The 21,567-nt window shown below is 36.6% G+C and overlaps 1 protein-coding gene across 1 annotated transcript in view; it reads left to right on the top strand.

Annotated features, from left to right (window-relative positions):
* LOC128028860 (elastin-like) overlaps nt 1-21,567 on the top strand; it is a 73,020-nt gene that overhangs the window by 50,926 nt on the left and 527 nt on the right. The window contains exons 5-20 of the mRNA XM_052616182.1: nt 13,829-13,909; nt 13,990-14,067; nt 14,168-14,191; nt 14,775-14,810; nt 14,910-15,005; nt 17,963-18,010; nt 18,683-18,745; nt 19,009-19,080; nt 19,981-20,019; nt 20,118-20,201; nt 20,460-20,510; nt 20,673-20,735; nt 20,868-20,924; nt 21,149-21,193; nt 21,348-21,410; nt 21,506-21,550. Of these exons, the coding sequence (XP_052472142.1) occupies nt 13,829-13,909; nt 13,990-14,067; nt 14,168-14,191; nt 14,775-14,810; nt 14,910-15,005; nt 17,963-18,010; nt 18,683-18,745; nt 19,009-19,080; nt 19,981-20,019; nt 20,118-20,201; nt 20,460-20,510; nt 20,673-20,735; nt 20,868-20,924; nt 21,149-21,193; nt 21,348-21,410; nt 21,506-21,550 (945 nt within the window). The remainder of the gene's footprint in view (nt 1-13,828; nt 13,910-13,989; nt 14,068-14,167; nt 14,192-14,774; nt 14,811-14,909; nt 15,006-17,962; nt 18,011-18,682; nt 18,746-19,008; nt 19,081-19,980; nt 20,020-20,117; nt 20,202-20,459; nt 20,511-20,672; nt 20,736-20,867; nt 20,925-21,148; nt 21,194-21,347; nt 21,411-21,505; nt 21,551-21,567) is intronic.

Raw genomic sequence — 21,567 nt, 5'->3', positions numbered from 1 at the left:
TTTGAATAACATTTAATCTTTTTAGTAGGTACTGTGTTTTCAACACAGAAGTTAGTATAGTCTGTAATACATTCAGTTAGACTATCAATGTCCTCCTCATGTGATTTGCACAGAACCTCCCAATCAGTTGTTTCAAAACAGTCCATTAATGCTTCATAAGATGAATCTTGATTGCATTGATTGAAATTCTGCAGAAGGAGAAAAATATATATTGGAGGTTTATTAAATACAGCATTCCATGTTCCAAGGGAAATCCCAACATAAAGGTCTGAAGAAAGCACTTCTGTTGTCACTACACAGGGGTGAGTGTTTTATATTTCAATATGCTGCTCATACATGGCGTCCTTATTATGCTTCTTTTACATTGGATTCCAAAGGCTGGAAGTGTAAAGAATGGAATCTCAGATGAAATGCTTGTGTATCAACACAACACCACACGGTATTACATTTTTTTTTTTTTATTAAATACACTGCAGACAATTTCCTTTTTGCAAAGTATAAATTTCTTTCTTTATGTGACCTTGAATGGCTAATGAACCACATCCAATAACAGCTTTTCCAAAGCATATGATATCTACAGAGAATGTGTAATGGAGTTGAAGAATTCCTTCAGAAATTGAAACGGCTGAAGAGAGATAGCAATATTTTGACTTATTTTAGCAGTACAAGAATGCGTTCAGAATGCAAACTTACATGGACAAGAAGATCTGGAGACCCTCTACCAGCCAACAATAAACAGCTTTCTGAAGCTGAAACAGATTGAACACAAATTTCTGCATTGAGGCCTAGAGTGAATGAGCCAGTGTGCGGCTGTTGATGTCATCTTTGGACCATCTTACAGAAGAACTGTCTTTTTTGCCATGTGAAAAGGAAAAGACTATGCATGTTTTTATTTTTATTTAATTTAGTAGCAAGCCATTTACTTGCTGTAGGGTTCACAAGGTATATCAAACTCACAAGTCAGTGGAAATGACTGGGCTTGAGATCCTTCCAATAATCTCACAGGAATTCCGTGCTATTTGAATTCCAGAATGCTGCAGTCGGTTCACTGCAGTTGCCGTCAGTTACATGGATGAGGGCCACAGAATTCTCTGCTCTCTTAAATTAAATCTTCAGGCTTGTCCAGCTGCTCCAGTAAGGACTCTTAGAGGGTTTGAGGGGATGTGTGGGTGTGGATTAAGCTTTGCTTCTGCTCCTTACTCCAGACTCCCTCTATCTGATGCTTTTAACAATCCAGCTCTCATCTGCCCTTATGAAACAAAAATATATTGCAGTATATTGGAAAATATCATGTAATATATTAGGCATATATTCTTATATATGAGATTTAATATTATTTTATTTTAAATATATTGCAATATATCGAAAGCGGCAATCATTTGTGTATTTTGCAATATATTATTTAATATATGTATCATCAATATATTATTAAATGTATTCAAATATATTGTAATATATTATTTTCCCTTTTTTATTTTCTAATATATATCACAATATATTTTAAGAAATGTATTGGTAAATATATTTTCCTTTCGTTAGGGTGGACTCTGCTCAAATGTTTTTTATTCAAAAAGATATCGATGAATGGTTCTTTCAAATATGGAATGTGTAAACCATTAATTCACATAATTGGCACCCAGCTGTACAAACACATGCTTGAGCGCAAGATGGATTGGATTGGCTGTCTTGATCATTTCATAATTGATAAATCTGTTAGAATCTCCAAATGTTAGTTATTAGTTATGCTTAGTTGTTAGTACCTAAGTCTTGCTTAACAAATATTATTCAGACATCACAGGAGAGAGAACTGAATTACTTTTTTCGTGTTTTATGATGACAAAGAGGCGGCATCTTTTTTTTCTTTTTTTTTCAGACTTTACCAGTACCACGACAATAAAATTTTTGGTAGGAATACTCAAAACACTGGGCAATACTTCACAACACCAGTGATAACTTCTAAATAACTGAACTTTAAGTTCTTCAAATTCTCTCTCATGTAACATTTTCACCTTCTCAAACATCCATTCAAAAAAAAGTTTATGTTTCTTCTTCTGTCCTCCTCTTTTTGTTTTTGTGAGTGGGTAGAGTTATGTTTTGATAACCTTCATGCACTCTGAGCTTTTTGGAAAGTGGGAGAATAAGATTACAGTAATATATTCCAGCTGTACTTGGACTGTCTTCACGTTCATCAGGATTAGCTGTGTTGCCTGAGCAGTACTTACCGTTCTTCAGGGAAGTTTGCTTTCTGACACCGGGAAACCAGGGAGTAAATCATTAACTAATGGCAGATTCACCTGTCTGGGTGTCTGATCCACACATCTGAGAGTCACTTTAACTGATATATTAGTTAAGATTATATGTACTGAGAAACTAATGGATTAACAGGTCCATCTAAGGATTTGAGTTCATGATGAACAAAAGGAAATTAGCCACAATTAGTCCAAGAGCATTCCACATTATTTATTGAGCCTCTGTGAGTTCAGATCTGCTAGCAGGGACCTTTGGTAAGTGTCACATAGCTCAACGTTAAGTATAAAGTCTGGCCCATTTTACAGCTTATTCTGGCCCAGAAAGTTCCACTTAGGCATGTCCGGCTGACCAACAAATAAAGCAGCCACTCATTTTGAAAAACATTTACGTGACGACATCTAATGAAATTACGTTGCTTCTTGCACATTTTGTGGCACTCAGAGCGAAATGCCCAGTGGATGGCACTAAAAGAGTGTTCAATTATCTCCTAAATATGAATGTTATTTTAACATGCAATTGCTAAAGCAGCCACATACCTTTATCCTGCTTCTACAAGTCTTTGAACTCTTTTATCTTGATTTGCGTTTCTAGGGGCTCATACCCCAGTGCTCCATATCGCAAGTGCAATGCTAGACCAGATGAGTTACTGAGCAAGCTTACTACATCATAAAAGGTTAAATTATACAAACAAGCAATTATTATTATTGTTTTTTTTTTTTAGTTTTCAATGTCACAATTGCGTCACAGCATTAGCTGGAGGCAAAACAAAGGAATAACTGGAGGTAGCCAGTACAAACCAGCATAGAGTCGGCTACATTAGGAGCTTAAAATGTCATCTTTGAGTGTCAGAATTGATGGAGTACAGGCTCCAATTTGAAGTTGTATCACATACCTGCTACTTTTGCCAAACAAACACAATAATAAAACAAGGAGACTGGACAGAAGCGACCATCAAAAATGCTTGCATTTGAAGCACGCACTTAATATCAGTTAAGGTTAAATAAAGTCTTGTCTTTAAAGTGGGGGTGAAATGCTATTTCATGCATACTGAGTTTTTTACACTGTTAAAGAGTTGGATTCCCATGCTAAACATGGACAAAGTTTCAAAAATTAAGTTGTACGTTTGAAGGAGTATTTCTGTTCCAAAAATACTCCTTCCGGTTTGTCACAAGTTTCGGAAAGTTTTTTTCGAGTATGGCTCTGTGTGACGTTAGATGGAGGGGAATTTCCTTATATGGGTCCTGAGGCACTTCTGCCGGAAGAGCGCGCGCTCCCGTATAGCAGAGCACTGAGAGCACAACAGACTTCACTGATCAGAGCGAGAGCGTCGCGAAATCTCACAAAAGAAGTGTGTTTTTGGTTGCCAGGGCAAGACAACCCTGCACAGATTACCAAAAGAGAAACAGCATTAAGGGACCAGTGGATGGAGTTTATTTTTACAGAGCATCAACGGAGTTGTGCAAGTGTTTGTGTTTGTTCCCTGCATTTCAAAGATGCTTGTTTTATAAACAAGGCCCAGTTTGACGCCAGATTTGCACATCGTTTATTTCTTAAGGATAATGCAGTCCCAACGAAAAAGGGTCACGATCGTGTGTTGGAACCGCAGGCGGTGAGTAAAACTGCTTCAAATATCTCTGTGTTGTTAACTTAGCTATCGGCGTGTAAGCACATCAAGTAAACAACATGCGATGTTGTCATCAAACTGCACTTTCCACATGTAGTACAGCTTAAAAAAAAAAAAGAAGACGACATAAAGTGGAACTTAGTCATTTTCCAAAACCGCTAAGCAAATATATACAGATTCGGTACATACCACATAGAGACGTCGTTGCTGATGCTGCTCTTGTTAAATTTCAGCCTCTGGATCTGATTCTGGATCATAAATATACGTTGAATCTGACTGTTAGCCATGGTTTGTTTTGGTTGGTTTTGTCCTCACGATAATAAGACACAGCTTCCAAACGCTCTCAACGCAAAAGCCTACTGGCGCTCGTGATTCTTTAGCTCCGCCCACACGTCACGCCTCCAGCTGGTCGTGTTTTTCCGGGAAAAATCGGTACACACTATCTTTCTCTTATGAATATAATAAAACTAAAGACTTTTTGGAGTTATGAAGGATGCAGTACTACTCTATAGGTACTCAAGATTAACAGGATATTGAGTGAAAACGAGCATTTCACCCCCCCTTTAATGGATTATGGTTTGGTTACAAGTCTAAAGATTTCTCATGCATGCCCAGGTAATCAGAACTTAAGAAATGAACTAATGACTAGCGGCTAGACATAAAGGCAACTGTTTGTGTAATCTCGCTTTCTACAATTGCCATAAGTGCAGTTGTAGAGCGAGGGAGCAGTAAAGGCCCATGCTATGTGTCAAAAAAAAAAAAAATAGTAGCTGTATTTGCTTACAACTAGCGCCTTTTAGTACATAGTTATAGGCATCTTAAGATTTATATGCCCTCAGTTTATATTTACTATACACCCTCGGTTTCTCTATCTGTTATGTGTGTCAGGCCACTCCTGTAAGATCGTCCATCCATTGAGTGAGTGTGTATGAGTCAGCCAATCTAGTTCCTTGTGGTTTTATAAGAAGCAGGTCTAAGTGTGGCAGGGTTATTCCGCTCTGTGTTCCGGCCTTGTAAAGGTTCAGGGGTTTATGTCCTATTGCTTTCCCCGTAAGTGTAAAGCTTACTGTGTTCTAAGAATGAGGTACCTCTTCTTGTGGGCTTCCTTCCTTTTAAAGGGAGGAGATTGTTTAAAGTGGATGTCTGTGTTTTTATTTGTATTTAGGTGTAGCCTGAGCGTTAGCTGTTGTTTCATAAGCCTGTATCTATGGCTGTTTCTCACACTGGCTTCATCTATGACTGTTTTGAAGAATACCATCTGATCCTACAGTTTCATTGTCCTTTGCATGCAGCTAACAGTGGGCCACCATGGTACCGGACTAGTGCTCCCCTGAGTGTTCTGCGCATTTATATCCACAGGTGAATGTGTTGATGAGCTGTGATACTGAAGCTTAACAGAAGGGAAGTGTATTTGTTTCTTTTACTTTAGTTTCTTTTTGGTTTGTCACTTGCCTCTGGATTTGTATGCACTGATTTGCTGTGGGGTTTGTCCGTTCTGTTAAATGGTAAAGCTTTATTATTTTCTCTTTGTAACTGGTATTTAACTGGTAAACTGTTGATGAGACCATTCTTGAGTGTTTTAGGATTAATGACTGTAAAATTAAATGTTTTATCTGGGTAAGTCCCGTCTCTTACTCTCTTTAGTAGTCTCAAACCTGTTCCTTGAGTAGCACCTGAAGGTGCATGGTATTTCCCTGGGTGTAAGCCATAGGGTGGCATAGTCGTTTCTACAGTAGTTTCGTTGGGTAACGCCACTTTGCTACACTGACAATTCTAGAATTTCAGACAAACAAATGCAGGTTTCACTGTGTAAAAAACACAATATGCATCAAATACTTATTTATATGGTAGGGCTGTCCTGGAGCAAGGATTTTTCTGGTCGACTAGAAGTCGTTCATTTTAAGCATTAGTTGACTAATCGCACATTAACAAACCATTTAAATCATTATAATGAGCCTATAATTGCCTACATCCTTATAAGATTGGAAGTTTTTATTGTGAGAGCACACAAATAAATGTTTTTACAGATTCTAAAGATCTATTACTCTTATCTCTATGACCCATGGTATGATCAAAAATTACCAGTATTTTAAGTGCAAGTGAGTTCACCATCGCCTCCATCTGTCCTGCAGCGAGTTGCTGTTCAGCTCCACACTCCGCCCAGACACTGAATAGCGCACATTTCTCTAGGTTAACATTACATTGAGTGGAGATGAAAAGTTGCCAATTCTTAAAAAATTCAGTTGATAAGCCATATTTGAGGTTGATGGATGATAGGGCAGCATTTGGATGTCCTGTATAACAATAGACTAGCCATTAATAATCTGTCCATGAAGGACTGCTTGACTTTGCCTGTGGAGTTTATTTATTTTTTGCGACCTAGAGACTAAAAAAAAGAGCCTGTCCTCCAACAAAAAAAATGACCATATACGTCATTTCTGCAGGCACCTTATCATGACCTATATTTACGTTTTAAAGTGAAGCGCCCTCTAGCGGACATAAAAATAATGACAGTTTCGCGTTGTCTGTCATCATGAAATGACGTATAACGTCAATACAAATCAAACCGCACATTTATTTAAATGCAATGTGTGGACTTTTTACACCGATCTCACAGATCGTACATACTTTAGGTGGCTTATTTATTCGAATCACCACACCTAACGCCAGCCCTAAACCTAACCCTCGCAGAAATAATGCTAAATTATGATTTATTGAGCATATACATTTTCGTGCACATCCGTTCCCTGGGATCAAACCCATGATAGCATGATTGCATATCAAGGTATAAAGCAGTAATCTACCAACTGAGCTACACAAAATGCAAATCAGAGTGAAAATAAAAGAGTACAAAACATTAATATGAAAACGACTTTTTGCCGATAGGGGCGCAATTGTAGTATACGCTCTGATGGGTCGTATTTCAAGGATTTGGACAAACGACCTATACGAGTGTATTTGTTGGAGGACAGGTTGAAAAAAGATGTGGTCGATCAAGCCTCTTTTGGCTGACTAACAGTTTGTGAACTATTAGGGGGCAGCTCTATAATATAGATAAATATGTATTACTGTATAGACAAGATCAGAGGCACCACGCCCATTCAATTTTTTTAAGCCAAATGGATTTTGAATGCAGCTTCCAAAAGACAAAAATAGGCAATTAATATTTTCTGTATTTTCTGTATAGAATGTTCAGTGCGTCATACCATCAGCTGCTAAATTCAAATCTGCATTTGCTGGCTGGCGCTAAGCAAGAGAACTTCAATTGAAGTGTTTTTACAGCACTGCACATTATAATCAATCACATAAGATGCTGTTGAGCTTATGAATGCAATGACCAATCAGATGTTCAGATGAGTCATCACTAAAATACGGGTGTTTTCTTCATTCGCTTGCTGACTGAATACCCTCTATCTGGCGATTGTCTCGTCAGAAACAAAGTGCAAATCTGTGTATGAATCTGTAAGATATTAATTTCATAGTGTAAACAGCTTCAGTGATTTCAGTGGGAGTTTTTGAGAGTGCTTGAACTAGACTGTCAGTGAAAATGTTTTCTGATAATTTAAATGTTCTTTCCTCTCTTTCTGTACAATTGAAGTGTTATGATTAGTGAAAAAAAAGTGACATGACCAGAGCCGGACAGTAACGGAGTACATTTACTTTAGTACAGTACTTAAGTACAATTTTGAGAGGTCTGTACTTTACTTGAGTATCATTTTTGGGGAGTACTCATGACTCTACTCAAGTACGTTTGAGAGGCAAATATTGTACTCTTTACTCCGCAACATTTCAGCAAGAGTCCTTACTAGAACCAGGAAGTATGACCATATTAGCCCGGTCCTGTCAACACTGCATTGGCTCCCTATCCATATCCCTAAATTGCAACGCCAATCAAGTCTCATAAATGTGCAGCCTTGTACACATAGATATCCAATCTATGTGTACTAACCGCTTGACTGATGATGCCATCGCCCCTACCCTTCACTCAGCACTCACACATCTAGAGAACAAAGACTCATATATCAGAATGCTGTTCATAGATTTCAGTTCAGCATTCAACACAATCATCCCTCAACAGCTCTTTAACAACCTGGTCCAGCTGGAGCTCAACACTTCACTGTGCATCTGGCCGTTAGAATTTTTCTGACTGGAAGAACTCAGACAGTACGTTTCAGCAGCAACACATCCAACACCATCACATTGAACACTGGGGCCCCCCAAAGATTTTGACTTTGCTTTAGAAACACTGAATGAAGTGCTTGTGGACTGACAGACAACAGTAAATAGGACTGACACATACACAGGATGCTACTGAAGAGCATAAGCTAACTTGCACTTCATGGTTGCTCACGTCACCCTCCTCATGATGTCTTGCTGCTTTATTGGGCTGATTTTACACGCACTTCATAACGTGGTCAAGCATGGGCAATCCCAAAGCATTTCTCGTTGCAGCTCGAGTTCCTGAAGGGAAAATGCTGTTGTGACTGTTGTGTGTCACATGATGATGATGATATATTGCACTGGTATTAAGGAGGGATGAAGGTTGAACCTGATCAATTGCACAACAGCCAACTGCATGAGGGTAAACAGCCAAGAGACAAATATGTAACACATATGGAAGCACTCTGCATGCACTGAAAAGCATGGTAGTAATGACATCATCATAAAATCCTGTCACCACAATATTGATTTCCATAAGAAAAAGTGTTTGATGCTTTTTAAAGTGAAAAAAGAGTTTAATGTCCACCAATCAGGCAGAAACTGTTCAAATGGAAACATTTTACAAATTTGCCACCAGTTGCTCTGCCTAGGCATGCTTATCCAAAGAAAAATAACTCCAAGAGCAGGTCGAGGAGGTTGCAAAAAGCCCAGAGCACAGCATTTAAGGATCAATCTAGAGGCCTCTCGCAAACTGGAAATAAAGTTAGAAGTCATTTCTTCACAATCAGGCAGGACAGCACAGAGGAAGCCACAGCTCAATAAGAAGAACAATTCTACCAACCCCTTTGCCTAAGACCATGTGGATGAGAAAGAATGTTTTGTGGACCGATTAGTAGATTGAACTTTGAATTTAAATAAGAACCGTCAGATTTTGTTACAACAAAACTGCATTTACCCCATCCCAACTGTGAAGCACAATTGGGGTAGTATAATGTTCTGGGGCTGATTTGCTGTCTTTGGACCAGGACAGCTTGCCTTCATTAATGAAACTATGTATTCTGTGTTATATCAGAATGTTTTCAGAAGAATGTCTTTAGGGTGTCCATAAACACACTCAAGTAGGTCTCCTACTCAAAAGTTAAAGCAGAAGAAATTAAATGATTCCTGATGACCAAGTCAAAGAAGTAGTGATGATCAAGGGGCTCACACCAGATGCAAAAGACAAACACATTCACTCTATTTTAGTGCAGCATTAGGTCTCAATGATTTCAGTGATTTGAAGTTGTCTATGGGTATGTGGCTTGAGGCTGAGATCAGCAGAGATCTTTCTTTAGTCAATACTAGACATTTAACTGATCCAAATGTTGGAGCCCAATGTAGCCAAGTCTATAACAAGCCAAAATATTGTTACATCCGTACAGTTGTGGCATTGTTCCGCAGAGCAATGTGGATTTTTCCCAAGTTAATGATCTGTTGTCTGGGAGTGTGTAGCTTCCTTTTGCCATCAGCCACTGTGAAAAGTTTCATCTTTTTCTCTTGTGTCAGAAGTTCAAACATCCAGATTTAGAGGCCTTTTAAAGCACTGTAAAAAATATTACATGCTATCTGCTTAAAAAAATTATGGTAACAATATTACACGTATTATATTTGAGTAGATTTTAAGGTTGTTTTTTTAGTGAAATTTACCCAAATAAATTAAGTAAAAATTCCTAAATTATTTAGTCTATGGCACAATAAATTTAATATAATTAGGGAAATGTGCTGATTCATTTTAAGTTTATTCTCAAAAGTATGTGATTTTAAATGAGATCTGTTTGTATTTTGTTATTTTATACATTTACAAGACTGTATACAGCCAATCAGCTCAATTAGGAAAATACTTGAGAAATACTGGAAAGTACTACAATAGCACTAGCAAGGATACTGCTCATTAAACAAGGTTAGAGTACCTTGAGTAGTACTACAAGAGTAGTATCCATAACTAAAGCTCTACTCTTCTGCACAGTGGTAACGATTGCGCTGTGCAATGGAAACTTCGATGTTACAGAAACTCTTACAAATGTCAAATGTAACTGAACATTAAACATTAATAGATGCCTCCTTTCACTCAACAACATAAAGTAGCATTTAATTTCAAAATTTACTCTCCATATCCAGCCATGTGCAAAGCATGCTGGGAACTAACAATCACCTCTAAAATAAAACTGCAAAATTGAGCTAATTCACTTAAATTAAATAGGCAGCCTTCTTTCCTTAATTATTTTAGTTTAATCAGTTCCCCAATTCAAGCACCAAAACTGCTTAAGTCTCCTAAAACAAAATGAGGAAAACGCATCTCTTGGTTTTATTAGTAAAAAGTCCTCATTATTTTCTATACAACACTGAAACACAATTTCTTTAATGAAATCCACACATTATTTTGAATTATCACCTTAATTTTTTTGATGAAAATTACAAGACCCATGATTCGTTTTTTTCAGTGAGCTACTCTCAGATTTATAATGGCAACAATGCAACAGAAAGACTCACAAAGAAAGCATTTTACTGCACATCCTTCCCATTCCTGTATTCCTCCCTCTACCATAAAAGACGGATGCAAACTTCATGACCTCATTTGTTTAGGGTTTCCGTGTTGAAGGAGGACACAAAGTAGCAATAATTTTTAATCACACTAACTCCTCATTAGCTTAGCCAAAAAGATCCACTGTAGTCTCTGAGCCCTTACTTTCAATCTCCTTAAAAAATATATTTTCTTCTCTCTCTATCTCTCTCTCTCCCCCTCTCTTCATTCTTTCCCATCCAGCCCTTCCCAGTATCGTTGCTAAATCACTCCATAGTGTTTACCGTCCAAGCCATTTGGGGATTGGGGCAGATCATCTTCATAATTCATAATGATTAATTTGTGATATCCTTCCCATTAGATATCACTCTTAACTTGTTATTCCACGATCCAAAGTTATGAACTCACATGCTCTATAGAGGCATACTAGTGGTCACAATAGTCACTACAGGTGCATCTCAAAAGAATTTAATATATGGAAAAGTGCTTTGTTTTTTGTAATTTAATTCAAAAGGCAAACTTTTTTAGATTATATTTATATTCATTACACACAAACTAAAATATTTCAAGAGTTTTTGGTTTTAATTCTGATGGTTATGATTTACAGCTTAGGAAAATAAAAAATTGAGTCTCTCAAAAAATTTGAATATTATCTCAAAGGTCAATCAAAAAAAGAAAAATAATAATAATTTACAAAACAGAAATGTTAAAGATCTCCAAAGCAGGTTAAATTATACACTTAAAACTTGGTTGGGGCTCCTTTTGCACAAATTATTGCTTCAGTGCAGTGTGGCATGGAGGTGATCAGATTTTGGCACTCCTGAGGCACTATTGAAACCCAAGTTGATTTGGTAGCGGCCTTCATCTTCTCTTTTTTGTTTCTCAGATGTTACATAACTTTCTCTTCACAATACCCCATAGATTTTCTGTAAAGTTCAGGTCAGGTAAATTGTCTGGCTAATCAAGAACAGTAATTTCATGGTCAGCAAACCACTTGGAAGTTGGTTTGGCGCTATGGGCAGGTGCTAAAGGCCTACTGCAAAATTAAATCAGCTTCTTCATAAAGCTTGTCTGCAGATGGAAGCATAAAGTGCTCCAAAATCTCCTGTTAGATGGCTGCATTGAGTTTGGACTTGATAAAACACAATGGACCAACACCAGCAGATGTCACGGCACCCCAAAACATCACTGACTTCAGAAACTTCACATTGGACTTTGGATTCTGTGCCTCTCCATTCTTCCTCCAGATTCCAGACCTTGATTTCCAAACAAAATGCTAAATTTACTTTTATCTGAAAAGAGGACTATGGACCACTGAGCAACAGTCCAGTTATTTTTCTCTTTACCCCAGGTGAAATGCTTCATACATTTTTTTTTTTTTTTCTGGTTCAGGAGTGGCTTGGTTCTAGGAATGTGACAGCTGTAGCCCATTTACTGAAGATGTCTGAGTGTGGTGACTCTTGATGCATGGACTCCAGCTTGTGAAGCTGTCCCAAGTTCTTGAACTGGCTTTTCCTGACAATCTTCCCAAGGCTGTGGTCATCCCTGTTGCTTATGTACCTTTTCCTTCCACACTTTTTAATTCCAGTTAACTTTCTATGAATATATTGTGATATAGCACTCTGTGAACAGCCAGCCATTTTAGCAATGACTTTCTGTGGCTTACACAGCAAAATCCCCAGTGTTAATTTAACACTCTGAGTGTGGACTCATATAAACACTGAAGCAGTGTTAAAAGTAACACTGAATCAGAGTTGAAGTTAATGAGATAATTAAGAAGTTAATTGAGTTATGATTAAGCATTATTGAAGACACCTGATGTTAACAAGCAGAATCACCAAATGAGAAAAAACACAATTTGTGTGTCACCATTATAGTGTTCAGTGTTTGCTTTAGCTGGGATCTTGGCTTGTAACTTTTTACTTTTAAAGTTTGTTTGTCAAACCAAGAGCAAAAATCATCGCGTGTTGATGATTATGTTTTAATGTAATCGTTGTTTGACATGAATCACTGAACTCATTTACGGTCTTTTCTCAAAGTAAAACTTCCATTATTGATTGTCACAGCTTTGATTCCACAATGAAAAAATCTGTATTTTCTATACATTTTGTAGGTATCTCTTGCAAGTGATTCTGATTTTTTTTTATTAAAGAATTCTAATTTTAGGCACACACAGATAACAATAATCAACGTATGAATCTCAACAACGGTGACAAACAACATATTCAGATAAACAGACCAACTCTGAACATCACAAAACTAGATACAAAAAATGAACATAAAAACAGAAAAAATAAAATATAGTTAGAATAAAAAGTTAAAAAGACAGTTCAGCTCATAATTTATTCATGCCGCAATGCATGATGGGAGCCATGGATGAGTTTTTATTGGCTACAACATGCTTTTTTGATGGTCACCGTTGTTGTGATGCTCACGCTGATTCCTGATGTGTGTGTCCAAACAAAAGACTGTTTTTTTTTTTTTTTTTTTTTTTTACGTCTTCTGGAAAACTGTCAAGTCAGTAGTCTTTCACATAATTGTGGTTGCATGTTCTAAACTAGCCAAAGTATTTATACTCAAATTAATCAAGCTCAAAATGGAATATTCTAATTTTTTGAGATAATGATTTTTCCCCCTAAGCTGTCATAACCATCAGAATAAAAAAAAAAAAAAAAAAAAAAATATATATATATATATATATATATATATATATATATATATATATTTTTGTGCAATGGATATATAATATAAGAAAAAAAATAAAGACCTTTTCCTTGATATTAAATTTTTTTTAGATGCACCTGTATATATAGACAAACATTTGCTACATTGCTAGATATGTGCTAGCCTCCATGCTGCTTCCTATAATGTCATTGTCCTCTTGCTACTCTTCTTTAGGATTAGTAAAAAAAAAAACACACTTGCAAAATCACATGTACTCAGTAGAATGTCTCTTGGTGGACAACCAAGTGTTAACAAATACTATACAGACAGTCTACTAATACTCTTATAACTGCTACTTGACATGTAGTTGCAAAGTTACTAATAGGTAGTAAAATAATAAAGTGGACTTTCAAAATAAAGTGTTACCAATTAGTTGAAAAGCAACAAATGCTTCTGACTGAGTTGTACTGAACCCAGAATATTCCAATGAAAATTACACATAGCCCTCAATATCATCAAGTGAGCCATGTTAATACAATTTTTATTTGATGCTGTCTCTTCTGTTGTAGGTGGTTATGGGGTTTATGGCACATATGGTGGTGCTGGAAGATTTTACCCAGTGTCTGGAGGTCTGAAACCGGCTAAATCAGGTGCTTACCATCCAATGAATAGTCAGCAATGGTTAAAGTGCAGTCGAGTAATTCCATATAACCAATAGTCTTTCATTTAGGCACTGGGCTACCTGGAGGAGGTCTACCTGGAGGAGGTCTACCTGGAGGAGGTCTTCCTGGAGGAGGTCTTCCTGGAGGTGCAATTTTTCAACAAGTGTATTGATGATTTGGATTTTCTAAGTGGCTAAGTAACAAAAACTACACAGCTCTCTTCTAAGTCTGATTCTCTTGCTTCAGGTGCTGGTGGAAAGCCTGCTAAAGGTAATATAATTGTTTTCTGAATCCATAATTTCCAGTTTACAAACACATTGTAAATTAAACATCTTTTGGGAAGAATTGAAATGGAAAAAGTACTGTAGGTGGGGACCTCATTTACAGAGGAAACATTCATACAGTGAAATCATACAAGTCCCTTTTTTACACCTTTTACAAATAAGTTGCTCTGTTATTGTTCATGCGGCTATGACTTTTCATTGTACTCCAGTTGGCTTGAAGTTGAATTAAGGAGCCTTAGATCATGAGCCAATTCAACAAATGTATCCCCTCTGGGACCCCACTGGTGGTATTTGTGTACTGAAAGCCAGCATATTACTTCAGTGTGTCCTTGGCAGAATCTTAAAGCAGCATGCAATGTCTGTTCTTCTGTGTTTGATATCGGTTGGAAAAGGGTTAAACAAATAAATGAACAGTCTGAAACATCAGCTTCCAGGCACTGAAATCAGATAAGACGATTTGTTTCATATCAGAGGAATGGAGCTGAGGAGACACATGGAATATATGCAGTTTAGATTAGCACCCATTTGTTTAGTGATGTGACTGAATGTGTGTGTTTGTGTCCGTTCAGGGCCAGGTGCAGGAGGAACTGGTACTGGTCTTCCAGGTGCAGTGAATGTATATATTTAGCAAATACTGACATGAGTAAATTAGCAAGCAGTGATAGTCCGGTCTAAGATATTCTGATCTTTCATTTGTATGTTAGGTCTTGTGATTCCTCAGACCGGGGTACAAGGACTGGGCCTTGGTGGGGTTGGACCTGGGGGAAAAGCAGCAAAGGCTGGAAAAGCTCCAGTGCCAGGTAAATGTGGGTTTTTTAAATTTGCATGTAAAAATGGAAATGATTATACACTGAAAAAAGTAATAAGTAAATTTACTTAATTTTTATTTGGCAAGTTTTTGCACAAGCATTTTTCAAGTAAATTTAACACATTTGGAAATTAAGTAAATCTACTTAACTAAGTTAAGTAAAAAAAATAAAATAATAATAAGTACATTTTACTGAGTAAAATTTTATTAAATAATATTCAGTTAATGCATTTAGCAGACACTTTTATCCAAAGCAACTTACAGTGCATACAGGCTAACAATTTTCACCTATCATGTGTTCCCGGGGAATCAAACCCCCCAACCTTACGCTTGCTAATGCAATGTTCTACCACTGAGCTACAGGAACACTTCAAGATCTTGTGGAAAAATAAGTGAAAATTTCACTTACTTTTTTATTTTGGAAAAGTTTTTACACTAATAAAAAAACCCGAAACAGAGATTCTAGAAATTCCTAAATGTAAAATAATTTTTTTCAAAACAGTTTTATCAAATGAGGGTAAATAAGTCCCTTTAAAGTCCCTTTAAACCAGTTTACAGCAAAGACAGCACGAAGGGCTGGATGCACATGATAAATATTCTGCAATTAAGAAAACAGACAAAAGAAATAGCACTGTAAAACCCGATAAGTAACTTAACTCAAACCGTTTGAGTAAATAGTTTGCCTTGATTTAAACCATGTAAGTTTTAAAACTTTGCATTTAAGTATTTAAGTGATTAACTAAGTGCTGATTGAGAATTTGTGATGAACAGCTGCTGTTAACAAACAGAATCACTGAAGAAAAGAGAAACACAAGAACTACTACAACTGACTTCAGACACAGCCTTAGATGAAATCAACTGAAATAAAATACATGAAATCTCTCAAGATCTGATTAAACAACCCCACAAACAGCATCACCAGCTCCACTTATTAATAACCAGACTGACTTTATTTCTGTCAGACGTCTACAGAAGATCATATTGAGAATGAACTAAGGTTTAGATGTTGATTTATTGTTTCATTTGAAGTAACCAACATGATCAGTGTTTGCTTTAGTTGGGCTCTTGACCCTTGATTTCTATCTTAGTCTTTTCTCTGGATGTTGTAACCGTGTGTTTCTAAAACACATTTGTTGTAATTCAAACACCCAGAAGAAAAGCCATCAGGTGTTAACCTGTACCTAGGTGTAGGTTGTTATATTTTATACAGGTGCCGATAAACATAAATTATTAATCTGTATGGAGTCTAATGAAGCAGGTGTTGTGTAATTAGTAGAAGTGATTCTAGTAAAAGTGACACTAAGAGCCAGTTATTCTGTGATAATCAGTTAATATAAAAATGACTTTCTAAACATTTTTGTACACGTATATTTTTCTTCTATGCCAGTTGGTCAAACACAGACATTAATAATCAGAATATTAACCTCAACAATGGTGACGAAAAAACATGCTGCAATGCATTCTGGGTACTATTGTAGTACAGAACTCATCCATGGCTCCCAGCATGCTCTGCAGCATTTTTTTATGGTCACCATTGTTGAGGTTCATATTCTGATTATTGATGTCTTTGTGTGACTGTTTGACACCGTAGAAGACCAAACTGTTTGAAAAGTCATTCAGATTAACTGATTATCACAGAACCACTTCCTGTTAGAATCACTTCTACTATAATTAATCAAATTACACAACACTAATTTCATCAGAGATTAGACTCTGCACAGTTCAATAATTGATGATTATCATCACCGATATAAAGTATAACAATCTACACCTAGATACAGGTTAACACCTGATGGCATTTCTTCTGGGCTTTTGAGTTACAACAAATGTGTTTTAGAAACACACGGTTATAACAGCCAGAGAAAAGACTAAGACAGAAATCAAGGGTCAAGAGCCCAACTAAAGCAAACACTGATCTCTAACATGGTTACTTCAAATGAAACAATAAATCAACATCTAAACCTTAGTTCATTCTCAATAAGATCTTCTGTAGACGTCTGACAGAAATAAAGTCAGTCTGGTTATTAATAAGTGGAGCTGGTGATGCTGTTTGTGGGGTTGTTTAATCAGATCTTGAGAGATTTCATGTATTTTATTTCAGTTGATTTCATCTAAGGCTGTGTCTGAAGTCAGTTGTAGTAGTTCTTGTGTTTCTCTTTTCTTCAGTGATTATGTTTGTTAGCAGCAGCTGTTCATCACTAATTCTCAATCAGCACTTAGTTAATCACTTAATTACTTAAATGCAAAGTTTTAAAACTTACATGGTTTAAATCAAGGCAATCTGTTTACTCAAACGGTTTGAGTTAAGTTTACTTGTCGGGTTTTACAGTGCAATTTCTTTTGTCTGTTTTCTTAACTGCAGAATATTTATCATGTGCATCCAGTCCTTCGTGCTGTCTTTGCTGTAAACTGGTTTAAAGGGACAGAAGTGAGAGACTTATTTACCCTCATTTGATAAAACTGTTTTGAAAAAAATTATTTTACATTTAGAAATGTCTAGATTCTCAGGTTTTTTATTAGTGTAAAAACTTTTCCAAAATAAAAAAGTAAGTGAAATTTTCACTTATTTTTCCACAAAATCTTGAAGTGTTCCTGTAGCTCAGTGGTAGAACATTGCATTAGCAAGCGTAAGGTTGAGGGTTCGATTCCCCGGAAACACATGATAGGTGTAAATTGTTAGCCTGAATGCACTCTAAGACGCTTTGGATAAAAGTGTCTGCTAAATGCATTAACTGAATATTATTTAATTAAAATGTACTTATTCATTTTTTATTTATTTTTTTACTTAACTTAGTTAAGTAGATTTACTTAATTTCCAAATGTGTTAAATTTACTTGAAAAATGCTTGTGCAAAAACTTGCCAAATAAAAATTAAGTAAATTTACTTATTACTTTTTTCAGTGTAGATCTACTTTTTAATTTTTTTTTTATTAATTTTTTTTTTTGCAGGAGTGGGAGTGCCTGGACCATATCAAGGAGGTCTTGTTCCTGGACAAGGTTTGTTATTTCCCTCTGTTTATATACTTTAATATGGCCACAAGGCCCACAAGGAATCTGGAAACATTTTTCACATTTATTGTGTGGATTGTGGGGAACATATGCTGGATTCTGTGAAATGGATCTACACTTGGCAAAATATATTCAACAGAGCTGAGGATGCTACATACTTAGGCCAGAAACATATTGTATGCAATTAGTCAAACCTACAAATTCTTGGTACACTCAAAGGGGCGATAGAGTTACCTTCACATTGTGCAATGGATTTTTCAGGTAGCTAGCTGAGCATTGTTTAACTTCACTTTAATTTCTTTGACTTGCTCAGCAAGATTTACCTCAGAGTGTTGCTCCTCCATAAATGCAGTTGACCTAAAGGAAGAAACACAATGTAGAAGAATACAATACTGGCATAGAAACAGACAGCAATAACACATGAAATGTATATTGCGCATTGGTGCATAGAATATATTTGGGCCATTATCAAATTAGCCAAAACATCTTATGAACAAAGGCATGTATAGAAATTTAATGGTTTCTGCAAACATTTGTGGAGTTTTCTGTGTTCACATATTTAGAGCAGGCCTGCTAATCAGTCATTTGGATAAAACACCAAATTAAAATTGCATACATATCCTTTGTTTGGTCTTATCACTTGGATTTAAATAATTACAGGATTCAATGGGCGGGGTGTTCTTCCTGGTGTAGCCACAGGAACTGGAGTCAAACCTAAATCAGGTGAAGTCTCAATGAAAATGGCACCAATCATTGCAGTGAAATAACTTTTACACCATACTGTACCTTTATGACTGACTGAATCTTTCCCATAGCTGCTGGTGAAGGTCAGGTTCTGGTACTGGGTGGTGGTTAGTACATGAGCATAGAGTAACCAGATATTAATAATGATATCTGGATAGTGTGGAAGCAAAACTGAACAAAAGCTGTGTTTAAAAAGTTCATGTTGTCTATTGACATACAAACAAGTGATCTTTTTGCTGTAGGTGGACGTGGATATGGACCACTGCAACAAGGAGTATTTCATGGATACCCTCTCAAATCTCCCAAAGCCCCAGGTGGAACATTTTATTATTTTTATCAGTCTTCACAAACTGTGGTCATCCCAGCTCTACAACGCCTTGTAAAGAAGCATTTGCCGACTGATTGCGTTTGTGATTTTACAGCTATTAAGCAATACAATATGAGGTTGATAGAAATAAGAAAGTAAGAATATCTTTCATCAATTGCTCCAGATGAAACCCAACTATAATTGGATCAGTGCTTAGACTCACACTGCTAGTCATCCATTTATGTAGTAGATGTGTGCAAAAACATTGTGTAATTCTCCTACATAGAGGTTCAACAATTTAAGTGTCCAAATAATTGACAAAGTTCATTGTCATAGTTTTCATAGTCACATCTAAAAATATTTTCATCCATTTTTCCATTTGTAGCTTGAAGTAAAGTACATATTTTCATGTCTCTCTTATCGGCGCGTTATCAACCTTAATCATGGACTAGGAATACATCCAGTGAAATTAGGAGAAATTGATTGCATTATTAATATGTCTCTAGTGGAACATAGCTTTTCCAAACTTGTACATTTGTTCTGTTAAAAACAGGATACAATGTTGATAAAAATGTGTGGTCAACTTCAATGGTTTAACGCTTCACAAAGTGAGTTCATACATCAATGGAAATAGTATTTAATTCTATGTAATCTTTGGTCAAACACTGACCAGGTGTCTTTGATAGCTTTGCTATGTATATTGTACATCACATTTCATGACACAGTATTTTCGGTATATCTTCAGTATTTCTTCTTTTACTTTAACAAACATAACATAGAGAGGGAGGCAAGCATAAGGCTTGTTTAAAGAGGAGGATATTTATAAAAGATTTAAATTGAACTAAGTTTGCATGCATACATAACAGCTTGATAAATACAAGTCTTACATCATGACTTGTCTCAACAGGTGCTGGGTTACCCTATACTGGTGGTAAACTTCCATACGGTAGGCTGCAGTGCCGACCTCCATTACAAGCATGTGCTGAATACCTTGTCTATGAAATGTACGAGCTTACGTGATGATTCTCACCTGCTATACCAAAGGTTACGGTGGTTTTGGTGGAGGTACTGGGCTCCCTGGTGGGAAAGCAGGAGCTGGATCTAAGCCGGGTTATCCGACAGGGACTGGTGTGTTATGAATGTATAACTTTAATACTGTACACTAGAGGGCGAATCTGTAAAGAACATGCCATATTTTTACTCAAAACCATTAATGTAATGGGATATACTTAACCAGATTGTGTGTTTAAATAAAACCCACACATGATCTTGACTTCGTGAGATTCACCCTAGACAAGCTACTAAAATTGTATTTTCTATGGCTGCAAATGCACACCTGCACTGCAAATACATGACCAGTAGCTGATCTGCTGTCTCTGTATGCAGGTGTTGGGACTTTAGGGGTGTCTGCTGCACAGGCCAAAGCTGCTAAATATGGTAATACTAATTTATTCAATGATTTTAAAGGCCACATGCCCAAAGCTTTATCCAAGGAGCAAAGAAATTAAGATGGGGCTTCAGTCATTTGTACAAAATTGTGTTCTTTTGCAAGAGCTAATTTTAACAGTTCATTATTTGTCTACTCGTCGGATACTGGAGCTGGTTTTGGAGCGGCTGGAGCTTTTCCGGGTGGTGCTGGGGGACTTTACCCTGGTGCAGGAGGTAAGGATACATTTAATTTGCAATATACTAAAACCACAATAAGCAATTTTTAAAGAAATAGTCCATATTGAAATGCAAGCCATTTACTCAAGTGGATAGTTTAGTGTTTACATATTTTCTTGGGTGTTGGAGCTGGTTTAGGTGGTGTTGGAACAGGTGGTGCTGGTGGACTTTATCCAGGGGCAGGAGGTGAAAAATCATTTTACTAAATAATTTTGCTTTTAAAGAAATCATTTACTCACCCATATGTCATTTCAAGTGTACTTTTTGGTTCTTTCAAATACTGCATGTCAAGACACCTTGCAATAGGTCTGAGGTCAATGCACATGGGGCATGAGATGGAATTCAATACTATGACATATTTTCTGTTTCCTAAATTTGAAGCAACTTTTGTAATTGTTCTCTCTGAGCAGGTGTGGGTGTTTTTACACCAGCTCAAGCTAAAGCAGCGAAATATGGTGAGTGCATTGACTGATTACATTGATTTATTATCATGCTCATAATTGACTGATGGGTAATTGAGGCTTCCATACTGTATTACACAGTCAACCAATAATCTCAAAGAAACACTTTTTTGACTTGTAAATGTGTTTTTATTTGTGGTTTGACTAGGTGCTGGTCCTGGTGTTACTGGTACTGGTGGTGTACCAGGTGCAGGGGGACTCTTCCCAGGGGGTGAGATACAATTGTATGTAGAAGTGTTAAATGATGGTAACTTTATTGGAATGACACAACACTGAAAAATCTTTTGCATTTTCCTATGTGTCAAGATCCTGTTGTGATCTCCCCTGCTCAACCAAAAGCTGCTAAATGCGGTAACCTTATACCCAAT

The sequence above is a fragment of the Carassius gibelio genome, chromosome A15, assembly GCF_023724105.1.
Source record: "Carassius gibelio isolate Cgi1373 ecotype wild population from Czech Republic chromosome A15, carGib1.2-hapl.c, whole genome shotgun sequence".
Classification (NCBI taxonomy): domain Eukaryota; kingdom Metazoa; phylum Chordata; class Actinopteri; order Cypriniformes; family Cyprinidae; genus Carassius; species Carassius gibelio.
The sequence above is the reverse complement of the archived record's forward strand: the minus strand, read 5'-3'. Positions and strand labels throughout refer to the sequence as shown.